The sequence below is a fragment of the Eleutherodactylus coqui genome, chromosome 5 (genome assembly GCF_035609145.1).
Source record: "Eleutherodactylus coqui strain aEleCoq1 chromosome 5, aEleCoq1.hap1, whole genome shotgun sequence".
In the NCBI taxonomy this organism is placed as follows: Eukaryota; Metazoa; Chordata; class Amphibia; order Anura; family Eleutherodactylidae; genus Eleutherodactylus; species Eleutherodactylus coqui.
In genome coordinates, this window is record NC_089841.1 from 164633325 (window position 1) to 164651519 (window position 18195).

Consider the following 18195-nt stretch of genomic DNA (forward strand, 5'->3'; position numbering starts at 1 on the left):
TTAATGTTTTCATATTTTCATTTTCAGATTGACCCAAAAGTAGCTTTTCCTCGCCGAGCTCAACCCAAGGTAAGTTCAGGATCATCGGTATACATATTTCAATAGGCAGATATTATTAAAGCAAGTAAATTAGTTTCTTACAGAATTCCTGGAAGCACTCTAGTGGAGATAGTTGGGGACAATCAGTTAAAGCAGCAGGGGAGAGGTTTAGGAGGGAGATGTAGCTATTGGAAGGAAATCGGCTTATGTCCAATAACTAGCAGGTGGATCAGAATTGGGTCCTGCAAACACCGGCAGAACTGGGTTAATTCCCTTAAGTAGTTTGTTGACAGACGGCATCTTGGTGTCAGAGCCAGGAAGCTTAGCGCCAGGGTAATTAGGGGCAGCTGGGAGACCCTCAAACAAGGCTCATTTTATTAGTTGCTGTGATTGTTCTTGTCTGATGGTTTTATGTGATGTATGTCTTTATATAGACCCTGGCAAGTGCTTTACGGGATTTATTTCACTAGGTTCTCCTTGTAACAAAGACTGCAGTTTTCATAAGAGGTAGAATACTTTTCTACACTTTGCATAACCTTCCAGGGAGATAGGAAAAAAATATAAACCCTTCCATCATATTCATAAGCAGGACTTGTTTTCACGTCTGCCTCTTGTCCTTTGGTCAGTCTCTTGTCCGCACATGTCACCTAACTACTCTTAATTGTTACAGATGGTGACAAGGACAAAGAAGATTTTTGTGGGCGGACTGTCAGTGAATACGACTGTTGAGGATGTAAAACAATATTTTGAGCAGTTTGGAAAGGTGAGTCTGTATTGAAGGGAGGGGCAGCAATGTTTTTGTGATGTACGAGAAGTCGATCACAAAGTTTCAGGTACAAATTATTGACAGCACTGCTTGGTAATTAGTTGACTATGCTTCATCATGATGAAGCTTAATGTTAATTCAGGCCTATGGCAACTCGAAGCTGTTGGGCCCCAATGCAAAATCTGTAACTGGGCCGCCAATTATAATGCTTCATTCTTAGTAATGGCCTGCATATATGGGGAAGAAAGACCTTATGGGCCCCCTAGAGCTCCAGGGCCCTGGGTGCAACTACATCTCCTGCACCTATCATAGTTACTCCTCTGGCCTGCAGTCTCTATGACAGCTGGGAAAAGCATTCTCATCCGCGTCAGTAAGTCGCTGGTCAGCACGTGGGGAGATTTCAAAGGAAGCCTGTAGATTTGGGGATTAAGCGAATAGAGCAACACACATTTCCTCTTTTTTTTTTTGGTTGAGAGGAATTTCTAGATACAAGAAGTATATTAAAAGTTGCAATTCTGCAGCGATAATCAGATTACCAAAGTATGGCTTCTCTTCTCTGTCCAGTGTCCCTGACACCTGAGGATTGCCCTCCCCCATTATAAACCCCTCACAGACACTGACGAGCAAGCCTTGTTATAAGGCGATTAGATCCCCATTTAATTAGGAGGTTGGAGAGATCACTGGATGACTCGGATTTCTCTCCCATCGCCTGCAGATTATCTGCCACAGTGTAGTCAGGGTGGGGGTGACTGTATATTACACACATATGACTGAAACACTTTTTATTGTAGCAGGTATTAATAGCCTGTGAATGGATGGGTCACCTGTCCAGACATACGGGTTACTAAAGAAAGTGAAATACTACGTCATTGGCTTAAAAGTAATACCTGATAATCGTGTATTGTATCTTGTAATTTCATTCTTGCTACTTTTGTTTTTCTTGCCCACTTTTGTCTTTGTTTCTTCTTTCTACATCTCTGTCTTTCCTTGGATCTCATACTCCCTCTCCCCCTGATATCTGATGGGGCCCTCCCCCCTCCCCCCCCATCTTTTCAGTTGCACACAAAAGCTTTTGCCTCTTTCCCTCTCCCCTGCGGCTCAGGACATACTAAGCTGCAGTCATAGTAACAGGACAGGGCTCCCAGAGCCTCTGATTCTCCAGGGAACCAAACGGTTTTCTTTGAAAGGCAAGAAACTGTTTGACCTGATGAGTAAATAAATATCTCATAGATCTTAGAGCCTGGAACTAGCAGGATACACAAAAACCCATACCGGCAATGTTCCTTGGAGCTTCCATTTTCTCCCCTCCGCTTCTTGTGTACCTCACACATTTCTTTTCTCTGTGTTCTCCCTCATGCTGATGTCCCTGTGTGGCCTCCTTCGTCTTCTTTTCTTGTGCTTGCTCCCTGCCCTTCACTATAGGCCTCCTTACCCCCTATTCTTTGCACAATGCAGAGTTTCAATGCCCCCCTTTCCTGCATGCTTCCTCTATGTGATCCACCTGTATCATTTTCAGTCCACTGAATTGAAATAATTAGATTTTACACATTTAACTTTTTTGTTTCTCCTATATAGTCATTTATGACACATCTGCCAAAATGTAATAGGTTTACATGGGACTGATTAACCCCCCTCTTCCTGTTCTCTCGTACAGGTTGATGATGCTATGTTAATGTTTGATAAAACAACAAACAGGCACAGAGGTAAGTCTCCTGGCTGTGCTTTTAGACATGTAACAGAAATGTGTCTACCCAGATCTGCTTCTTGTGATGTGATAATCCTCTTTGCAGAGGCTTGTGCGTGTATAAAAATGGTAAAGTTCCTGGGGATGAGTGTTCAGCATGTGGTCGGTGCAGAGCTGGACACAGCTTCATTGTTCTCGCCCTTCCTGACTCTGAATACCTGTCCATCCTCTTTCTACTGCTTCTAATGATAACGGAGTATGAGCTCCGATTTTCTAGGTACACTGTCACATGTGGTGGGGCCATTAACTGATGCAGTCATTGGTTGTAGCCAAATTATACAGATCTTTATCTGATCGGTCACATAGGAAGGTCATCAGGCAGGCAACGCATTTACATGGATCCCTTAGGGCAGGGGATGAATTAGGGGTACTTATGCAGCTATTGTGTGCCCAAACATAAAGGCCATTTAGTAATATGCAGAAAGGACAAGGAAGAACTCTCCCCATTGTATATATGTGTGTGTATGTATATATATATATATATATTTATATATTTATCTCAATATATATATATACACACACACGCACTTTCATTACCTATAATTTATTTTATTTCTAATATTATTCTAAACAGGGCTCTGTCTTGAGCCTATTTGACATTTCAAGAATCATTTAGCAGCCAAATTATCTTTTCTTTACTACACTGAGTTCTCACTAGCGTTACAAGGATCTCTCTTTGTGTTATTTTTTTTGTCTATTATTAAAAATGGGATCAGATCCCAGAGGAGAAAAGAAGAGAAACCATTTGTAAATGGATGTTTTGGGAATGCTTTCCCATGTTTATTCTTCCGAGATACGTTCCTATTTTGGCCAGAAAAGACTCAAAACAGTAAAACAGGACACAAATACATACATTTATAGATACACTCATAAGCACAAAGCTAAATGTATGTGTAGGTATATCTATTTATATATGTTTGATTGGAGTGAGACCTGGAGAATTTGGAGGCCAAGTCTACACATTGAACTCATTATCATGTTCCTCAAACCATTCTTGAACAGTTTTTGCAGTGTGGCAGGATGCATTATCTGGCTTACAGAGGCCAATGCCATTAGGGAATACTATTGCCATGAAGGTGTACTTGGTCTGCACAATGCTTACGTAGGTGGTATGTGTCAAAGTAACATTCAGTGAATGTCAGGTTCCAAGGTTTCCAGCAGAATATTACCCAGAACATCACATAGCCTTCTTTCCATAGTGCATCTAGGTGCTGTCTCTTCCCCAGGTAAGCAACGCACACCTAGCCATCAAAGTAAAAGAAAATGTCATTAATCAGAACAAGCCACTTTCTTCCATTGCCCCGTGGTCAGTTCTGACAGCCACATGCCCATTGTAGATGCTTTTAACAGTGAACAGGGGTCAACATGGGCACTGTCACCATTCTGTGGCTATGTGGCCCAAGCTGTGATGCACTGTTTGTTCTGACATCTTTCCATCATAGCCAACATTGCCTTTTTCAGCCATTTATGGTACATAAGCTCTTCTGTAAGTACAGATCAGATGGGCTAGCCTTTGCTCCCATCCCCACTTATTGCATATTTGGCACCCATGACCCTGTCACCAGTTCACCAGTTGTTGTTCTTTGGACAAATTTTGGTAGGTCCTCGTCCCTGCATGACAGGAAAACCTACAAGACCTGCTGCTTTAGAGATGATGTGACCCGGTTGCCTAGCCATCACAATGTGGCCCTCATCATAGTTGCTCAGATCCCTACATTTGCCCTTTTGCCTGCTACCAAGATATCACCTGCAAGAGCTGACTGCTCTCTCGCTGCCTAATATATGCCACCCTTTCACAATTGCCATTGTGACAAATTAATCAGCGTTATTCACGTCACCTGGTTTTAATGTAATAGCTGATAGGTGTATGTATATATACTCAGCAAGTGAGTCATTTCAATTACTGTTTCTAATTCCAATATACAGCTTTATAATACATTAGTAATAGGATATGGTTTAGTCGCCTTCGCTAGAGATTAATGAAAGTGTCTAAAAGTAATGCTGTCTGTTGCACGAAGCAACCAATCACAGCTCAGTTTTCATTTTGCATTCTGCTCTTGAGAAATAAAATCTGTGCTGTAATTGGTTGCTACAGATTTTTCTTTTGGACAGTTTCATAAGTCTGGCTACACTGTAATGTGTTTGTTCTCTAGTATGTTGGATATGGGGGAGATTTATGGAAATAGAAAACTGTCTTTGTTGTCCATAGCAACCAATCAAAGAGCAGCTTTTATTTTTCAAGACATGAAAATGAAACGAAAGCCATCCTGTGATTGGTTGCTATGGATTGACTGGATAATCACTTATTCTTAAACACGGAAACTTTTCTAACAACGACTTGATCCTTCCACTTTCTAATTTAAAAAGGGTACTATCATGTTAACTTAGTGTAAAGCCATTTTAGAATGAATGATAACTGACCTGTGTATACAAAGAATAATATGAACAATGGTATGCTGTAAAACTCGTTATCAGAAGCCTCATCAGTAAGTGGAGGTGCCCAAATAGGTACATTTAAAATAGACATCTGTTTGTTGCAAGAGCAGTTGTTAAGCAACAGTGACACCCCTCTCTCTAGAGAGAGAGGGGAAGGAGTTTCCATCTCGTCAGCAGCAAGGATGATCCTGGGGGAATGACCACCTGAACTTGTAGCATGACATTTTAAGCCACAGGATTTCAAACCAATCAGTATTAGTATCTGAAAGTGTTACCTATGTAGAGATATTGCAAGACTGTCAACCTGAAACTGATAAGGTCTAATTGACTAATTGGAGTCAATGTGGGTTCCAGCATTTTTGACAACAAGAATATTATAGCAGACTACACTATTCTATCTGCCAAAAAATATAAGATTGCCTGACAGAAAGTGAAAAGAAATGAGCATTATGTTGCATATTCTCTCTTACAAGTGCAGCATGCTGCACCTTTAGTTCTTTTTTTTACTCCTACAGCCAACTAAGCCATGTCTCCCAACTTTTGAGTTCTGATAAGGATAGCAGTAGTGGTGTGCATAGGACAGGCCACACCTCTTCTATTGTAAGCCATGCTCTCTGTATCCCATAATAGTGCTCTACAGTGACCCCCACACAGTAATAATGACCAAATCCAGGGTGTTTGGGACGCATGCATAAGTAGTGCAGTGTAGTAAACTTGTAATCGAATGATCACATCTTCAATTCCATTTGAGGGACAAGAAAAAAGTCACATGTAGCATACAATGGTACCAATGAAATTGACAACTCGTCCTGCAATAAACAAGACCTAACACAACTGGTAGTTGAATACAATGATGAAAATACAATTTATTTAAAAAAAATATATTTTATTCTGCAAAAGAAGTTAAAAAAAAGTAAGAAAAAATATAAATTTGGTATTGCCATAATCATATTGACCCAATGAATAAAGTAAACACATCATTTATACCACATAGTGCGTATTGTAAAAAAAAAGAAAACAAAGAAATACAATAAAAAGTTATCAAAAAGAGCCACATGTAGCCTAAAATGGTACAAATGGAAACTACAACTTGTCCCACAGCAGCCGATGGCCATGTGATTTTGCCAGTAATCATGTGGCTATTGGCTGCTGTTGTGGTTGTGTGGCCAGCTGGACAGTGTGCCCTTAGCCTAACGCTGGTGACACGCTGCCATATTTTGGCCTTCATTTTGCATCCTTAATACGAAAGTGCATCCCAGCCTGACTGTGGATCTCCTGCCCCAAACTCAGTGCGTCATAGGAATGTATGATGCTTGGAGTTTGGGTCAGGAGATCCACAGTCAGGCTGAGACGCACTTCCGTATTAAGGATGCAAAATGGAGGCCAAAATACGGCAGTGTGTCACCGACCTTATCGTCTCACAAGATCATATAAAACTACAATTCCCAACATGTCCTGAATGTCTGGAACTGTCAGGCCATACTGGAAGTTGTGCTTCTGTCAAAATCTCTACAGGTAGAGGAGCTATATTTTGATGGAACTATAATTCCCAGTATGCCCTGACAGTTGCAGGCCGGTGGCATGCTGGGAGTTATAGTAAGTTGAACTTACCATTTTGCAGAGGCAAAGACAGCAATAAACTTGTTTTATTTTTTAATATTCCTCCCCCTCGTCCCACTTATTGGTCCCCACTCCCTCACCTCCTCAGTCTAGGACTGTCCCGCAGAGTCCCAGATGGTTAGGAGGCATGCCATTAAGCAACACTACGGGCAATGGTTATACACCGAGTTATGCCTGGTGCAGAGCCTGGGGAGCAGTTTATTTGAGTCATTGAGAAAAAAACCTTCATATGCCTTTCTAAGAAATTGGAAGCATACATATATACAGTACGAATCCATAGAGCTTGAGGATTTACTCTTAAAGGGAATATGTCAGCTCCTATGAGCCCCATAAACTAAACTTATGGACTCACAGGAGCGCAAACTCTGAATCTGAGGATGTGAGGATAGTACTTACCACCTCAGCATTTCTGTTTATGGCGCTCAAAGGAGCTGACAGACTCCCTTTAATAACTTTAAGGGGTTATTCACTTTGGAAAACTCCTAATCTGCAACTTTCCCACAACAAGGAGGGTAGGGGTCCCAAGTAAGGGATTACCCTCTATTACCTAAAGAGAACATCTCAGCTCTCCTGATTTGTCTATTTTAGTATATTTATCCCCTATGAAATAACAATCCTGAAGCATCTTTTATAACTCTGTATTGTCTTGTTCATCTTATTCCTCCTGAATATTTAGTAAAATCGAGTCGAATGATTCCTAGCTGTTACTGTTCTCCTACGTGAGGGCTCACGTGTAAGAATTGAAGAGGCCATGGCACAATTATGAATGCTGTGGCCCCTCCAATCAGCTGATCTGTGGGGGTCACAGGTAGCATATCCACACCAATGAAATATTGATGACCTATTTTGAGGATAGGCCATCACTTTTACTAGGGGGGAAATCCCCTTTAACGTAAGAATCCTCTCCACATGATTACTGCTTTATTATGGAGCATACCTATACTGTTTTTAATTTATGCACAATTTAATTGCTTTTGTGCATCATAATAAAACTGTAATCATTCATCTTAGTGCATTGGACTCTTACATTCTAGATACTTTAGGGTGATCAAGGTGGAACCCACCCTCCATATAGCATGCCATTTTCTGACAAGGTGCATACAACCGCTTGGATATACAACACAGAGTTATAAGAAAAGATGCTTCAGAATGATTAGTGAATAAAGAATACAAGTGTTTGCTGAAACGGACAAGTCAGGAGAGCTGACGGGTCCTCTTTAATATCCTGTTACTAATATAACATTTTTTTCTAAAGTTTGTCTAGAATATCTTTAACCAGGGGCTTCTGAAAATAGAAAGCTGTGTGCCAAGGGCTTTTTATAAATTTCCTTCATTTTAATAAAATGTACCCAGTTACTGAATATCTGTATATTAATCATGAAATAAGCATTGGGATACTGTTGGACTTCCATGCAGGGCAGATTTTGTATAAATGTCTACAGATATACTTTATAACAAGAGCCTGTGTTAAATGACATCAGCCATGAGAAGAATATTAAAAACTATACTGGAAGCCTATTCTTCCAAGTTCATAATGCTATATCTATGGTACATGATATAATTTGTAATCATAATAAACAAAGTAACAATGTGTTGTTTGTAAATAGATTTTATGTCAAGTATAAAGTGTGGCATATTTACGTAGACCAGTGTTTCATATGCAGATCTAAGTCAACTATTTGCCAATGTAAGGGTGGCATATGTTTTAAGTGGCACCAGATTGTAACCTGCACCAGCTCTGAGCTGGCATATGTTTCAGCTGTGTTTTGCACCAGTTCCGCTATAAATTGTAGTAAACATGGCAGACTGTGTACAGCCATGACCCATAATGCTAGTCCATGCTCATATGTTGCCAGGGCCTGGTATAAAACTGCAAATAGCCGCAATATGACTATTTTGCGGCTAGCATATAAAGTATAAAACAGATGTCTCATTGTATTAATGAAGATAGTTGAGGAGCTGGAGACCTGATAAAGTGACCTAGCCGTATCAAACCACCTAAGTTCTCATTTAATCATACATTTCCAGAGTCACCCCATTCCTTGTTTGCTACATGTTGAGTGTCAGTGCGTGGATTACATTCATTCACGGCTATATAGTGGTTTATAAAACTGCACTGTTAAAGCTAGGGATTGGGAAAGCTGCCAGGAACAAGAGTTGACTAGTGAATTGTTTTTGTGAACCATGTCTCACGTTGAGGTAGAAAATAGTTGAAAAGTTTGAAATCCTCTTTTAGATGTAGGAATGTATGAAATGTTCCAAGATAAAATATTCGGCACTGGACCTGAGCACTAGGCACTGCTCTGAATTCAGTGAGAGTTGTGTCTCCACTAAAGCGTATAATGGTGCCATTGTTTGTAACAGCAGAAGGTTCTGACAGCCCCATATGCTGAGCGCTTGTCACAATGACCAGTCTGCACAGTGATGTCTGATCATATATGATACTTGTGCTACTCTATTATCCACTGAGCCCATATCGGAGAACTGAGCCTAGGTGTAAGGGAAGAATGTAGAAAGGCTGAAATGTCAACTACACTTCTGAACTTCTGTTAACTTAGAACCTTTTGTAGAGGGAAATCTGTAAGATACCACACAACACATCCAGCCATTCACTGCCTATATAATGCCACCTTACTATGCTTTAAGGTTGCCTCCATACAGTATCCAAATAATACTGCTATGATAGTTAAATCTCTGGTTGAAAGTAGTGAAATGGTTAATTACTTTGTGGTTCAGCTTCCTCTGCAGCATATTAAGCTTTTAGGGGTGATATAGTGAATAAGGTACAGGAGGACTGCAATATTTCATATTGAAGCCATCAATCAAAATAAAAGATATTACCAAGTTGCAACCTATTGAGTGCCATGAATTGCTTCTGACCATTGTGGTCCTTGGCAGTAAAGGAGTTAACTTTAAATTCATGAAGGTATTAGGCTAGTGCTACACAGCAACTTTGGCCATAAAGGGGGTCAGATGACCAAATATCGCTTTGTAGCCCTGCAACCTTGTACTGCCATTGAAGTCAATGGAGCCACAACCGTTCCAGATTGCAACGACTGCAACTTGCAGGTTGTAAAAAAATCCAAGGAGACTGTGTTTTTGCAACCTGTGAGTTGCGGCAACCCTGCAACTCCATTACTTCCATGGCAATGTGAGGTTGCAGGGTTACACAGTGCGTTATGGTCGCGTGACTCCCGTTGCGGTCAAAGTTGTCTTGTAGTCCTAGGCAAATGGTAAATTTCAGTAGATCCAGAGAGTTTCTTTAGGAAAGGGGGTCACGTTGGACACACTCTAAAACTGTCCCTGAAAATAAGTACAGAATCAGAAAAGCAAAAGATTTGCATCGTTACACATCTCTTGTATTTGTGAACCATAGTTAAGAGAAAACCTTTAGGCTGGGTTCACACACGGCGGAATCGCGCCGGAAATCTCACGGTTTTGCCGCAGTGAAAAAACGTGAGATTTCTGCCGGGAAAGCACAGCTTCAAAACCCGCGACACTTAGCCGCAGGTTTTGGAGCGGCTTGGCCGCATGCTTTTCCATTGCGGCCTGTGCTCCCATAGAGAAGAGCGTGGCCGTAACGGGAAAAAAAATAGACATGCTGCGGCCAGGGAATCCACACCGCAGCGCCGGCTTTGCTGCGACGGATTGGCTGTCCCGTGTGGATGAGATTTTTGACAATCTATTCCACGTTCTACGTTCCGAGAATTAGCCCAGCCCCCGTTCCGCCTCTCCCCATTGCGAATAATGCAGAGGGGCGGAGAGGAGGCAGAGGGGGGTGGGAGCTCAGTTCCTGCTCCTGGCTCTTCCATCCTCCCCCCCCCCTGCAGATGAGGACGACGTATATCGGCTCGGCGTGACAACCGAGCCGATATACGTTCGTGGGAATGCAGCCTTAGATGTTTCTTGCTGATCTGCGTCAAAATCAACAAGTGTAGCATGCAGATTTTGACACTGATTTTACCCTCATTTCAAGAGGTAAAATTTGCTGAAGAAATCCTCCGCATAAATTGACATGCTGCAGATTTGTAATCCGCACCACGGATCCATTTACGCTGCAAATGTTTTCTGCAGCATTGACTTCTATGGGAACCTTAGTGCAAAATGTGCAGAAAGATAGAGCATGTTCTATCTTTTTTTGCGCATCCACCCAAAATACGCTTATGTGAACAGACCCATTGAAATCATTAGGTTTTATTCACTGCGTATTGGTCGCATAAATACATCCGTGTGAAGGAGCCCTAAAACTGCAGTTTATATACAAAGTGAAAGTGAAGCTCTAGAAGACAAAATTGCTCATTATCCCTATTAAATAAAATGATTTTCAGCCCAAAATACATACATTGAGGTGAAAAAAAATCATACTCCCATAAGCGTCTATAGCCTTTAAAGGGGTTTTCCAGGCAGCGCCCGCTGTCGGCGCTAGGATACTCTGGGGTCACAGCGGAAGCTGCTGCTCTGGCCACTACACAGGTGCAGTTTTAATGGAAATCAATGGGAGTTGCGCCTGCAATTACAAGCACAGCGGGTTATTTCTGACACCCGTTATCCTGATGTAGAGGATTATTTAGTAATATAAACTTTATGACCATGACTAGTGATACCAGTGTCAGTGAAATTAGGGAACACCACTGCCTAGGTATGTAGCACAATAGAATATGGGGTCAAAAGTAACTCCCAACAAAAGCAAGCAATTAAAATTAAGTTTTAGGTAGAACTACCCATGATCCAACCCCTTACAAGAATACATAACATAGTGGAGACCACAGAATCAATGTGCCAGTCTGCTGGAAAGTCTTCTTGCTATACTTTGACTGTTTTTACCTTGAAGTGCATTTTCCACCATCCTTGACTTCTCTGTTAGACTGTATAGCTTTCTTTCGACTAGACAGTAATAAATCTGTTCTGATGTCTGATTGTGCTTCCAGGATTTGGATTTGTGACCTTTGAAGGAGAAGATATTGTTGAGAAAGTCTGTGAAATTCACTTCCATGAGATCAACAATAAAATGGTAAGTGGAAATCCATTAAATGTTTATGGTCTCTTAGGCTACCTACACACCCACTCGCCAATATGTGTTTTTACACGAAGAAAGGCGTTTTTCTGGCAAAAACGCCTCCTATCACTTCTGTGAAGTAGCAATCCTCTGGTGCAACTTTCAGGCGCTTTAGAAGATTGGCAAGTATTACCCATTATTTTCAATGGGAAACATCGCATCACACTCGCATGCACATCGCATGGCGTGCAACGTGTTTTACTGTCCCATTGAAACCATCGCTCATGTATGTGACTCCTTTCAAAAGAATGGATTCATATTCATGCGAGTGTTATGTGTCTCATGATGCGCACAACTCTCGCACATCGGAGAATTGCTGCAGTATGGTGGCTATGAAATGTGAGCTGAAATTCTGCAGCAATGTACAGTACAATGTAATCGATTGGAGTGTTAACAAACCCCGCTCACTTGGACTACTTGCACAAGGCCAGTTTAAAAGTTGTGTTCAAGATTCTTGGGACCAACTCGCATCGGACAGCACTCAGATATCCCATCTATATGCTGTCCAATATGTGAAACACCGCTATTCCCCTCCGAAAATCGAATAAGAATAGGACAGGCTTTGTTTTTACTCGGACTGTTCGTCTATGTGCATACACCCATTCAAATGGATGGATCCTATTTCCGACTGATTTGACCGAAAATCCGACAGCAAAAAAATGTCTGTGTGCATGCAGCCTTAGGCTTCATTCACATGAGCACATAAACGACAACGTTTTTACACCCGGCCGATATACATGACCATCTGAGCCTTTGGTTTCCAATGCATCAGTTCACATGGGCGAATATACACCGCGTAAAAACGTTAAACCGTCAAAAATGGAACATATGCGACCGACGCATATACGCTGGGCAAAAAGATAGTTCTGGAACGATCTTTTGCTCGATATATGTCAGCGACTCCCATAGACTCCTATGGGAGCTGAACAAAGAAAGGGAGGGTGAGGCATTTTAGCAGCGTCCAGTGCTGCGAACAGCTTACAGGTGCCTTTATGTAGGCATTGGAAGGCATCCCAAAGATTCTTGCATAGCGAGGGTTTTCAGGGGTGCAACATCTTTTTTGGCTAAAAACGATGCTTTCGGTCGTGTGAATGGGCGAGCAAATGCTGGCCAAGATCACGGAAAAATGTCCATTCACGCCAATAAACGGCGTGGACGTGAAAACGTAAAAACGCCTATGCTCTTGTGAAAGAGCCTTAACAGTGTGAAAAATCAGCAGTGGAAGATAACCATGCTGTGGATTGTCATATTCGCAGCGTTCTCTATTTATTGTGGAAATGCTATAAATTTTCAAAGTGCAAGCAGTTCACTGCAATGAGAGAATTCAGTGGCGAAAATGAACATATGGATTTTAGTGTGGATTTACTCCACCATATGTGACTGACCATGTGCTTAGGTCAGCTGAGGAACATACCTGGCATGCAACAATGGGTGTTCATTGCATAAATGGGCAGATTTTTCACTAAGGATTCTGGGAAAGCTGAGCGATAACTCTTGTGTAATGGTTGTAACTAGAGATGAGCGAGCATACTCGCCAAGGATAATTACTCGATCGAGCATTGTCCTTAGCGAGTATCTCCCTGCTTGGAAGAAAAGGTTCGGCTGCCGGCATGGGTGACAGGTGAGTTGCGGCGGGGAGCAGGGGAGAGCGGGGGGAGAGAGGAAGAGAGAGATCTCCCCTCCGTTCCCCCCTGCTCTCCCCCCTGCTCTCCCCGCCCCGTGCCGGCAACCGAACCTTTTCTCTCGAGCGGGCAGGTACTCGCTAAGGGCAATGCTCGCTCATCTCTAGTTGTAATAGCAGCCATATTCCTTTTCACGCAGCCTCCCTAGAAACCACTAGAACTAAAAGTGGCTGAATGCAGTGATATATTAAAAGTCTTCATACATTAGGACAACTCAAGGGCTTGTGCTAACTATTTGTATGCTATGTAAAGCTATATTACCAACTGTATTTTTAGGTTGAATGTAAGAAGGCACAACCGAAGGAAGTGATGTCACCAACAGGCTCTGTACGGGGACGATCTCGAGTGATGCCATATGGAATGGATGCCTTCATGCTGGGAATTGGCATGTTAGGTAATTGATGGGGAATATAACTAGTCACAAATGCTTACTACACCTCACAGACTAGAAATTTTGGCTGCTAGTACTATGGGGTATACATATCCAGCTTGCTTCAAACCACCTTCTAAGATTATGGCTACATCATGCTGAAATAAAAACGTTAAACCCCATAAAGTCATAACTTCCCAATAATCGGCAGCACAATACTGAGACAGGTGGTTAACCCTTTCCAATCCACTGCCTGACGTCTGAAGACATTCTGATTGAAGCCTGTACAGCTCCAATGTTGGAAGACGTCCGGCAGGGTATTCTTACTGTATATTACTGGCCGCTCTGTTGTCGGGGGCCTCTCCAGCATGTCCCATACCGCATTACTGGCTCTAGCCAGCAGATGGCGACATTGTATAATGGCAGAAAGAGAAAACCCCCTAGGAAACCCTGAATCCAAAATTGGATTGCAAAGGGTTAATGCCCAGATGTGAACTCGCACATCGGCAGGAAAAAGGCACACGACCTGAAAATATCAGTTCTAAAATGATCATTCTTTACATGTGATTAATCTTTTAAGCCACCTTCACAAGAAGTGTAATCGCTGTGGGTATTCTGCAATGAAAAACCTTCAACTAATGCACAATAATGGCATGTTCACATGGCGGAATTGCGGTAAATTGTGATTTTGCGCGATCTCAATTTTAACATTACAAGTCCCATAGACCCCTGCAGAATTTCGGAGTGAGAAAAGACTGTAGTGGGTAGTGACCCTCAGACATAATATTTTTTGCTGTTTAATTCCTGCCTTTTAAAAGATATAACTTTTTAAACTTTTTCTGTCGATATTAGCCATATGGGGGTTGGTTTTTTTGCATGTTTTATGTCACTTTTTTGGGTGCACATAATGTATTGAACAAATGTTATTAGTTTTATTTTCTTCGAGGAGGAATTAAAAAATATTACCAGTAATAATTTATTTTTTTTAAGGTCCGTTTCACACGAGCGGATCACTATTATGCTCTGAGTTTAGGTCACTAGACCTGCGATCGGGATACTCAGAGATGTTATATGCTCGTGTGAAACTGGCCTTAACGATGTTTGCAGTGCAGTATAAATGACACGTTGGCCACTTTCTGGTAAAGAATTGTAGTTTGCTCTAAGTGAATGTGTTTTTTATTACAATGGACTCTGTAGATCCTTGGTGCTACTACACTCTTTCTCAAGATCCCCTGAAGTCTGTGAAAAAAATTCTCCCCTCCATAGAAACAAAGATGGCAAGCATAATAATAAATGAAGTAACAAGCAATAAAAATCACATTTCTTTGTTACACTGAAAGTGTAGGGTGGTTTTCTATGTACCTGTATTGGGACTGAAGAGCACCTATGGTTTGTTGTGCGGTACCATTACTACAGTGTTTTCACAGGCAGCAGGGGGCTTTGAGAAAAAGTCCGGCTTCAGATCAGCATATTGTAGCGCGTCCTTAATACGGATCCATATTATGAACGTGTTACTTATGGCATCAGTATTTGCCCAAGTTTCATTGTTTTTTATTTTCTACTGGGTAAATACTGATCTGTATTTGCCCAATAGAAAGTAATAGCAATACAGAGGTAAAAATGGAAATAATAGGTCATGCTGTGTTTTTAAAAAACGACCATGAGAAATGTGTCATGTGAGCAGATACATAGAATCACATTAGCTCTATATTATGGTCCACATAACACGGATCAAATATGGAGGTAAAATACGCTGTTCTGAACGCAGCCTAATAGATCCCCAGTACTTACCACACTATCGCATCCCTTGTAGGAAAACCCACTTGTTTATGTTGCCATATTCTGGGGTCCATACATTTTTAAATCTTTCCTTGACAGAGTTCTATCAGCACTTGCTGTTTGCAGACAAAGTTGTACTTTTCATTGGTACCATATTTTTTTAGCACATATGACATTTTTATAACTTTATTCCTTTTTTTTTTTCATTGTGAGATTAACAGAAAAAGGCAATTCTAGCTTTGTTTTGTACTTTTTGGGTATGTTTATGGTGTTCACCATTCAATATAAATAACATGTTAGTTTTATTCTGGACAACTGTACAGTTGCTGCAGTACCAAATTGATGCCGTTTTTTAGGGTTACTGCTTTTACTCAATAAAACACTTTAAAGAGGTTTTTGGGAGAAAAAATAGTTTCCAAAAGTGCACAGCATTGTGTAAAAACATAAAGGAAGGCATGCTCACCTCGTCCGATTCTTCACTCTTGTTTCAATGGTGCCCAGTCCCTCGCCATGCTCTGCTCTCTGCAGCAATGACTTTCTGACTCAGGGCGCCTACCCACTTGCGTTGCCGATTTTCGCGCGTGAAAAACGCTGCGTTTTCGCACGTTTTTTGCGCGTTTTTTGCAGCCCTCCATTGACAATCATGGGTGCATTAAGAGAAAAATAAGGACACATATGCAACTAACAGTTCCTATGTGAAAAAAACCCACGAAACGGAAAAAAAAACCCAGATGGACAAGAACACATTCTATACTAATTGCTCTTGAGAAAAAATGCAAAACATCGCAGGAAAAAAAATCGCAAGTGGGTAGGCACCCTCAGGGACATGTAACTGCTGCAGCCAATTATTGGCTTGCCTTGGCCATCACTGCAGCAGCCAGGAACTAGAAAGCGGCAGTGAACTGGCACCATGAAAACTGGACTGGTGGAGGATTAGGTGAGGGGAGCTAGCCTTCATTATGTGTTTACACAATACTGAGCGCTTTTGAAAACTTATTTTTTCTTGGAAAAACCTCTGAAAACTGTTTTTAGGGCACCTCACTCAAAGACCCATAGTGTTTATTTTTTATTTTTCATTCGAAAGATCTATGATGAACAGTATTTTTTTGGTATATTTTTTACTTTTTGATCACTTTTTATTCATTTTTTCGAAAGGCAGGATGAAAAAGCTAAATCTTGTCTTTTTTTGTTTTACAGCGTGCACTGTGTGGGTTAAATGATGTGCTATAGTTTGGGCCATCACAGATGTGGTAACACCAAATATGTACAATTTCATCTTTTCATTTTATAGATTTCTATAAAATCTATATATCATATCAACCTGTTGGTGCCCCGCGATCATGTAGTTGGGACCAATAGGTGGACAGTAGACCTCAACAATGGAATAAATGGCTCGGATCAGCCTCTGAGCCTGCCACTTCCTAAGCAGAGTTACATGTATAGTAGTTTGCGGAAAGCCTTTCCTGGCAGCGCTATATATACAACGGACATAAAATAATGCACAAGGAAACTACCTCACCAATGTCACAGTCTAGGCTGTCTGGAAGCTAATTTATTACGTATATGTATTTTTGATGTACATTGGGCTTTATTTGGGGCTTTCTGTTTCTCTGTTCCGTTTTTAGAACGGAGAAACGGAAGATATAATGAATTTAAACTGATTTGTTTTTTTTTTTCTGTTGAAATGAATGATAGAAAAGAAGAAATGAAATGTTTCTGTTTGAACCCGTTCCGTTTGACTTCCTTTTTTTTCGGGACCAATAGTGCTTTTTGGTTTTGTAAAAGAAAGGGAAGTCAAACGGAACAGATTCAACGTAAACATTTCTGGGTTTTCTTCTATCATTGATTTCAATGGGGAAAAAAACGGATCTGTTTAAATTCAGTTTAACTTCAGTTTCTCTGTTCCAAAAACGGAACAGAGAAACTGAAAGCCCAAACACAGAAGTGAATGGGCCCTAAGAGTAAAACTAATAAGCATTTCTATAGCACATTAGCTGCATCATAAAATAACATACTCATGACTCCATGAGGTTTTCTAAAGGGTTCTTCTATGTTCTGTTTGTTTTTAGGATATCCTGGTTTCCAAGCGGCTACTTATGCAAGCCGCAGCTACACAGGCATTGCACCAGGGTATACTTACCAGTTTCCAGGTAAGTCAAATGTAACATCTAACTACATAAATAGTATTAACTCTTTTTGTAATGAGCAAGTTGCTTCCCTGCTGAGGACTTGTGTGGACTAATGGTGGCAGATTAGTGTAAAGGCTTCACTGCTTGTCCATCCAAGGACTGGCAGTGTTTTAAATTGACTGGTTTTTCATTGGCACTGGGTGGTTTTGGTCAAACATTCCATACTCATTGCCAGTCACGTTTGTAGGCTGGGCTTCTAGCCATTCCTAAGCTGTCTCACGTTTCGTTTTAGAATTTCGTGTAGAGAGAACCCCTCTCCCGGGCACCCCCGTCCTCCCAGAACTAACAGGTCAGTCCCATTAACTTCCTAAACCTCACAAATGAGGAGAACAGCATAAGCAGAGTGTGAGCTGGTGCCAGCCCTGCTCTGTGGGTAATGTGGACTGCATCTGGCACTTCACTTTCAGCAGGATAAGGTGTCATCTTGTCCAGGACTTTTTATTAGATGCTCCATATAACATACAGGTGCTCACTATAGTATTCTTCTTTGTCTTGTCGTTGAGTAGCTGACATA

The 18195-nt window shown here is 41.3% G+C and overlaps 1 protein-coding gene across 4 annotated transcripts in view; it reads left to right on the forward strand.

Moving 5' to 3' along the window:
* Positions 1–18195, forward strand: part of MSI1 (musashi RNA binding protein 1) — a 36020-nt gene that overhangs the window by 6958 nt on the left and 10867 nt on the right. For 2 of the 4 annotated variants that reach the window (XM_066603647.1, XM_066603648.1), the window contains exons 5-11: positions 28–69; positions 710–802; positions 2460–2508; positions 11534–11616; positions 13620–13737; positions 17562–17642; positions 17914–17970. In XM_066603647.1, the coding sequence (XP_066459744.1) occupies positions 28–69; positions 710–802; positions 2460–2508; positions 11534–11616; positions 13620–13737; positions 17562–17642; positions 17914–17970 (523 nt within the window). The remainder of the gene's footprint in view (positions 1–27; positions 70–709; positions 803–2459; positions 2509–11533; positions 11617–13619; positions 13738–17561; positions 17643–17913; positions 17971–18195) is intronic. The other 2 variants (XM_066603649.1, XM_066603650.1) reach the window with 1 other exon arrangement.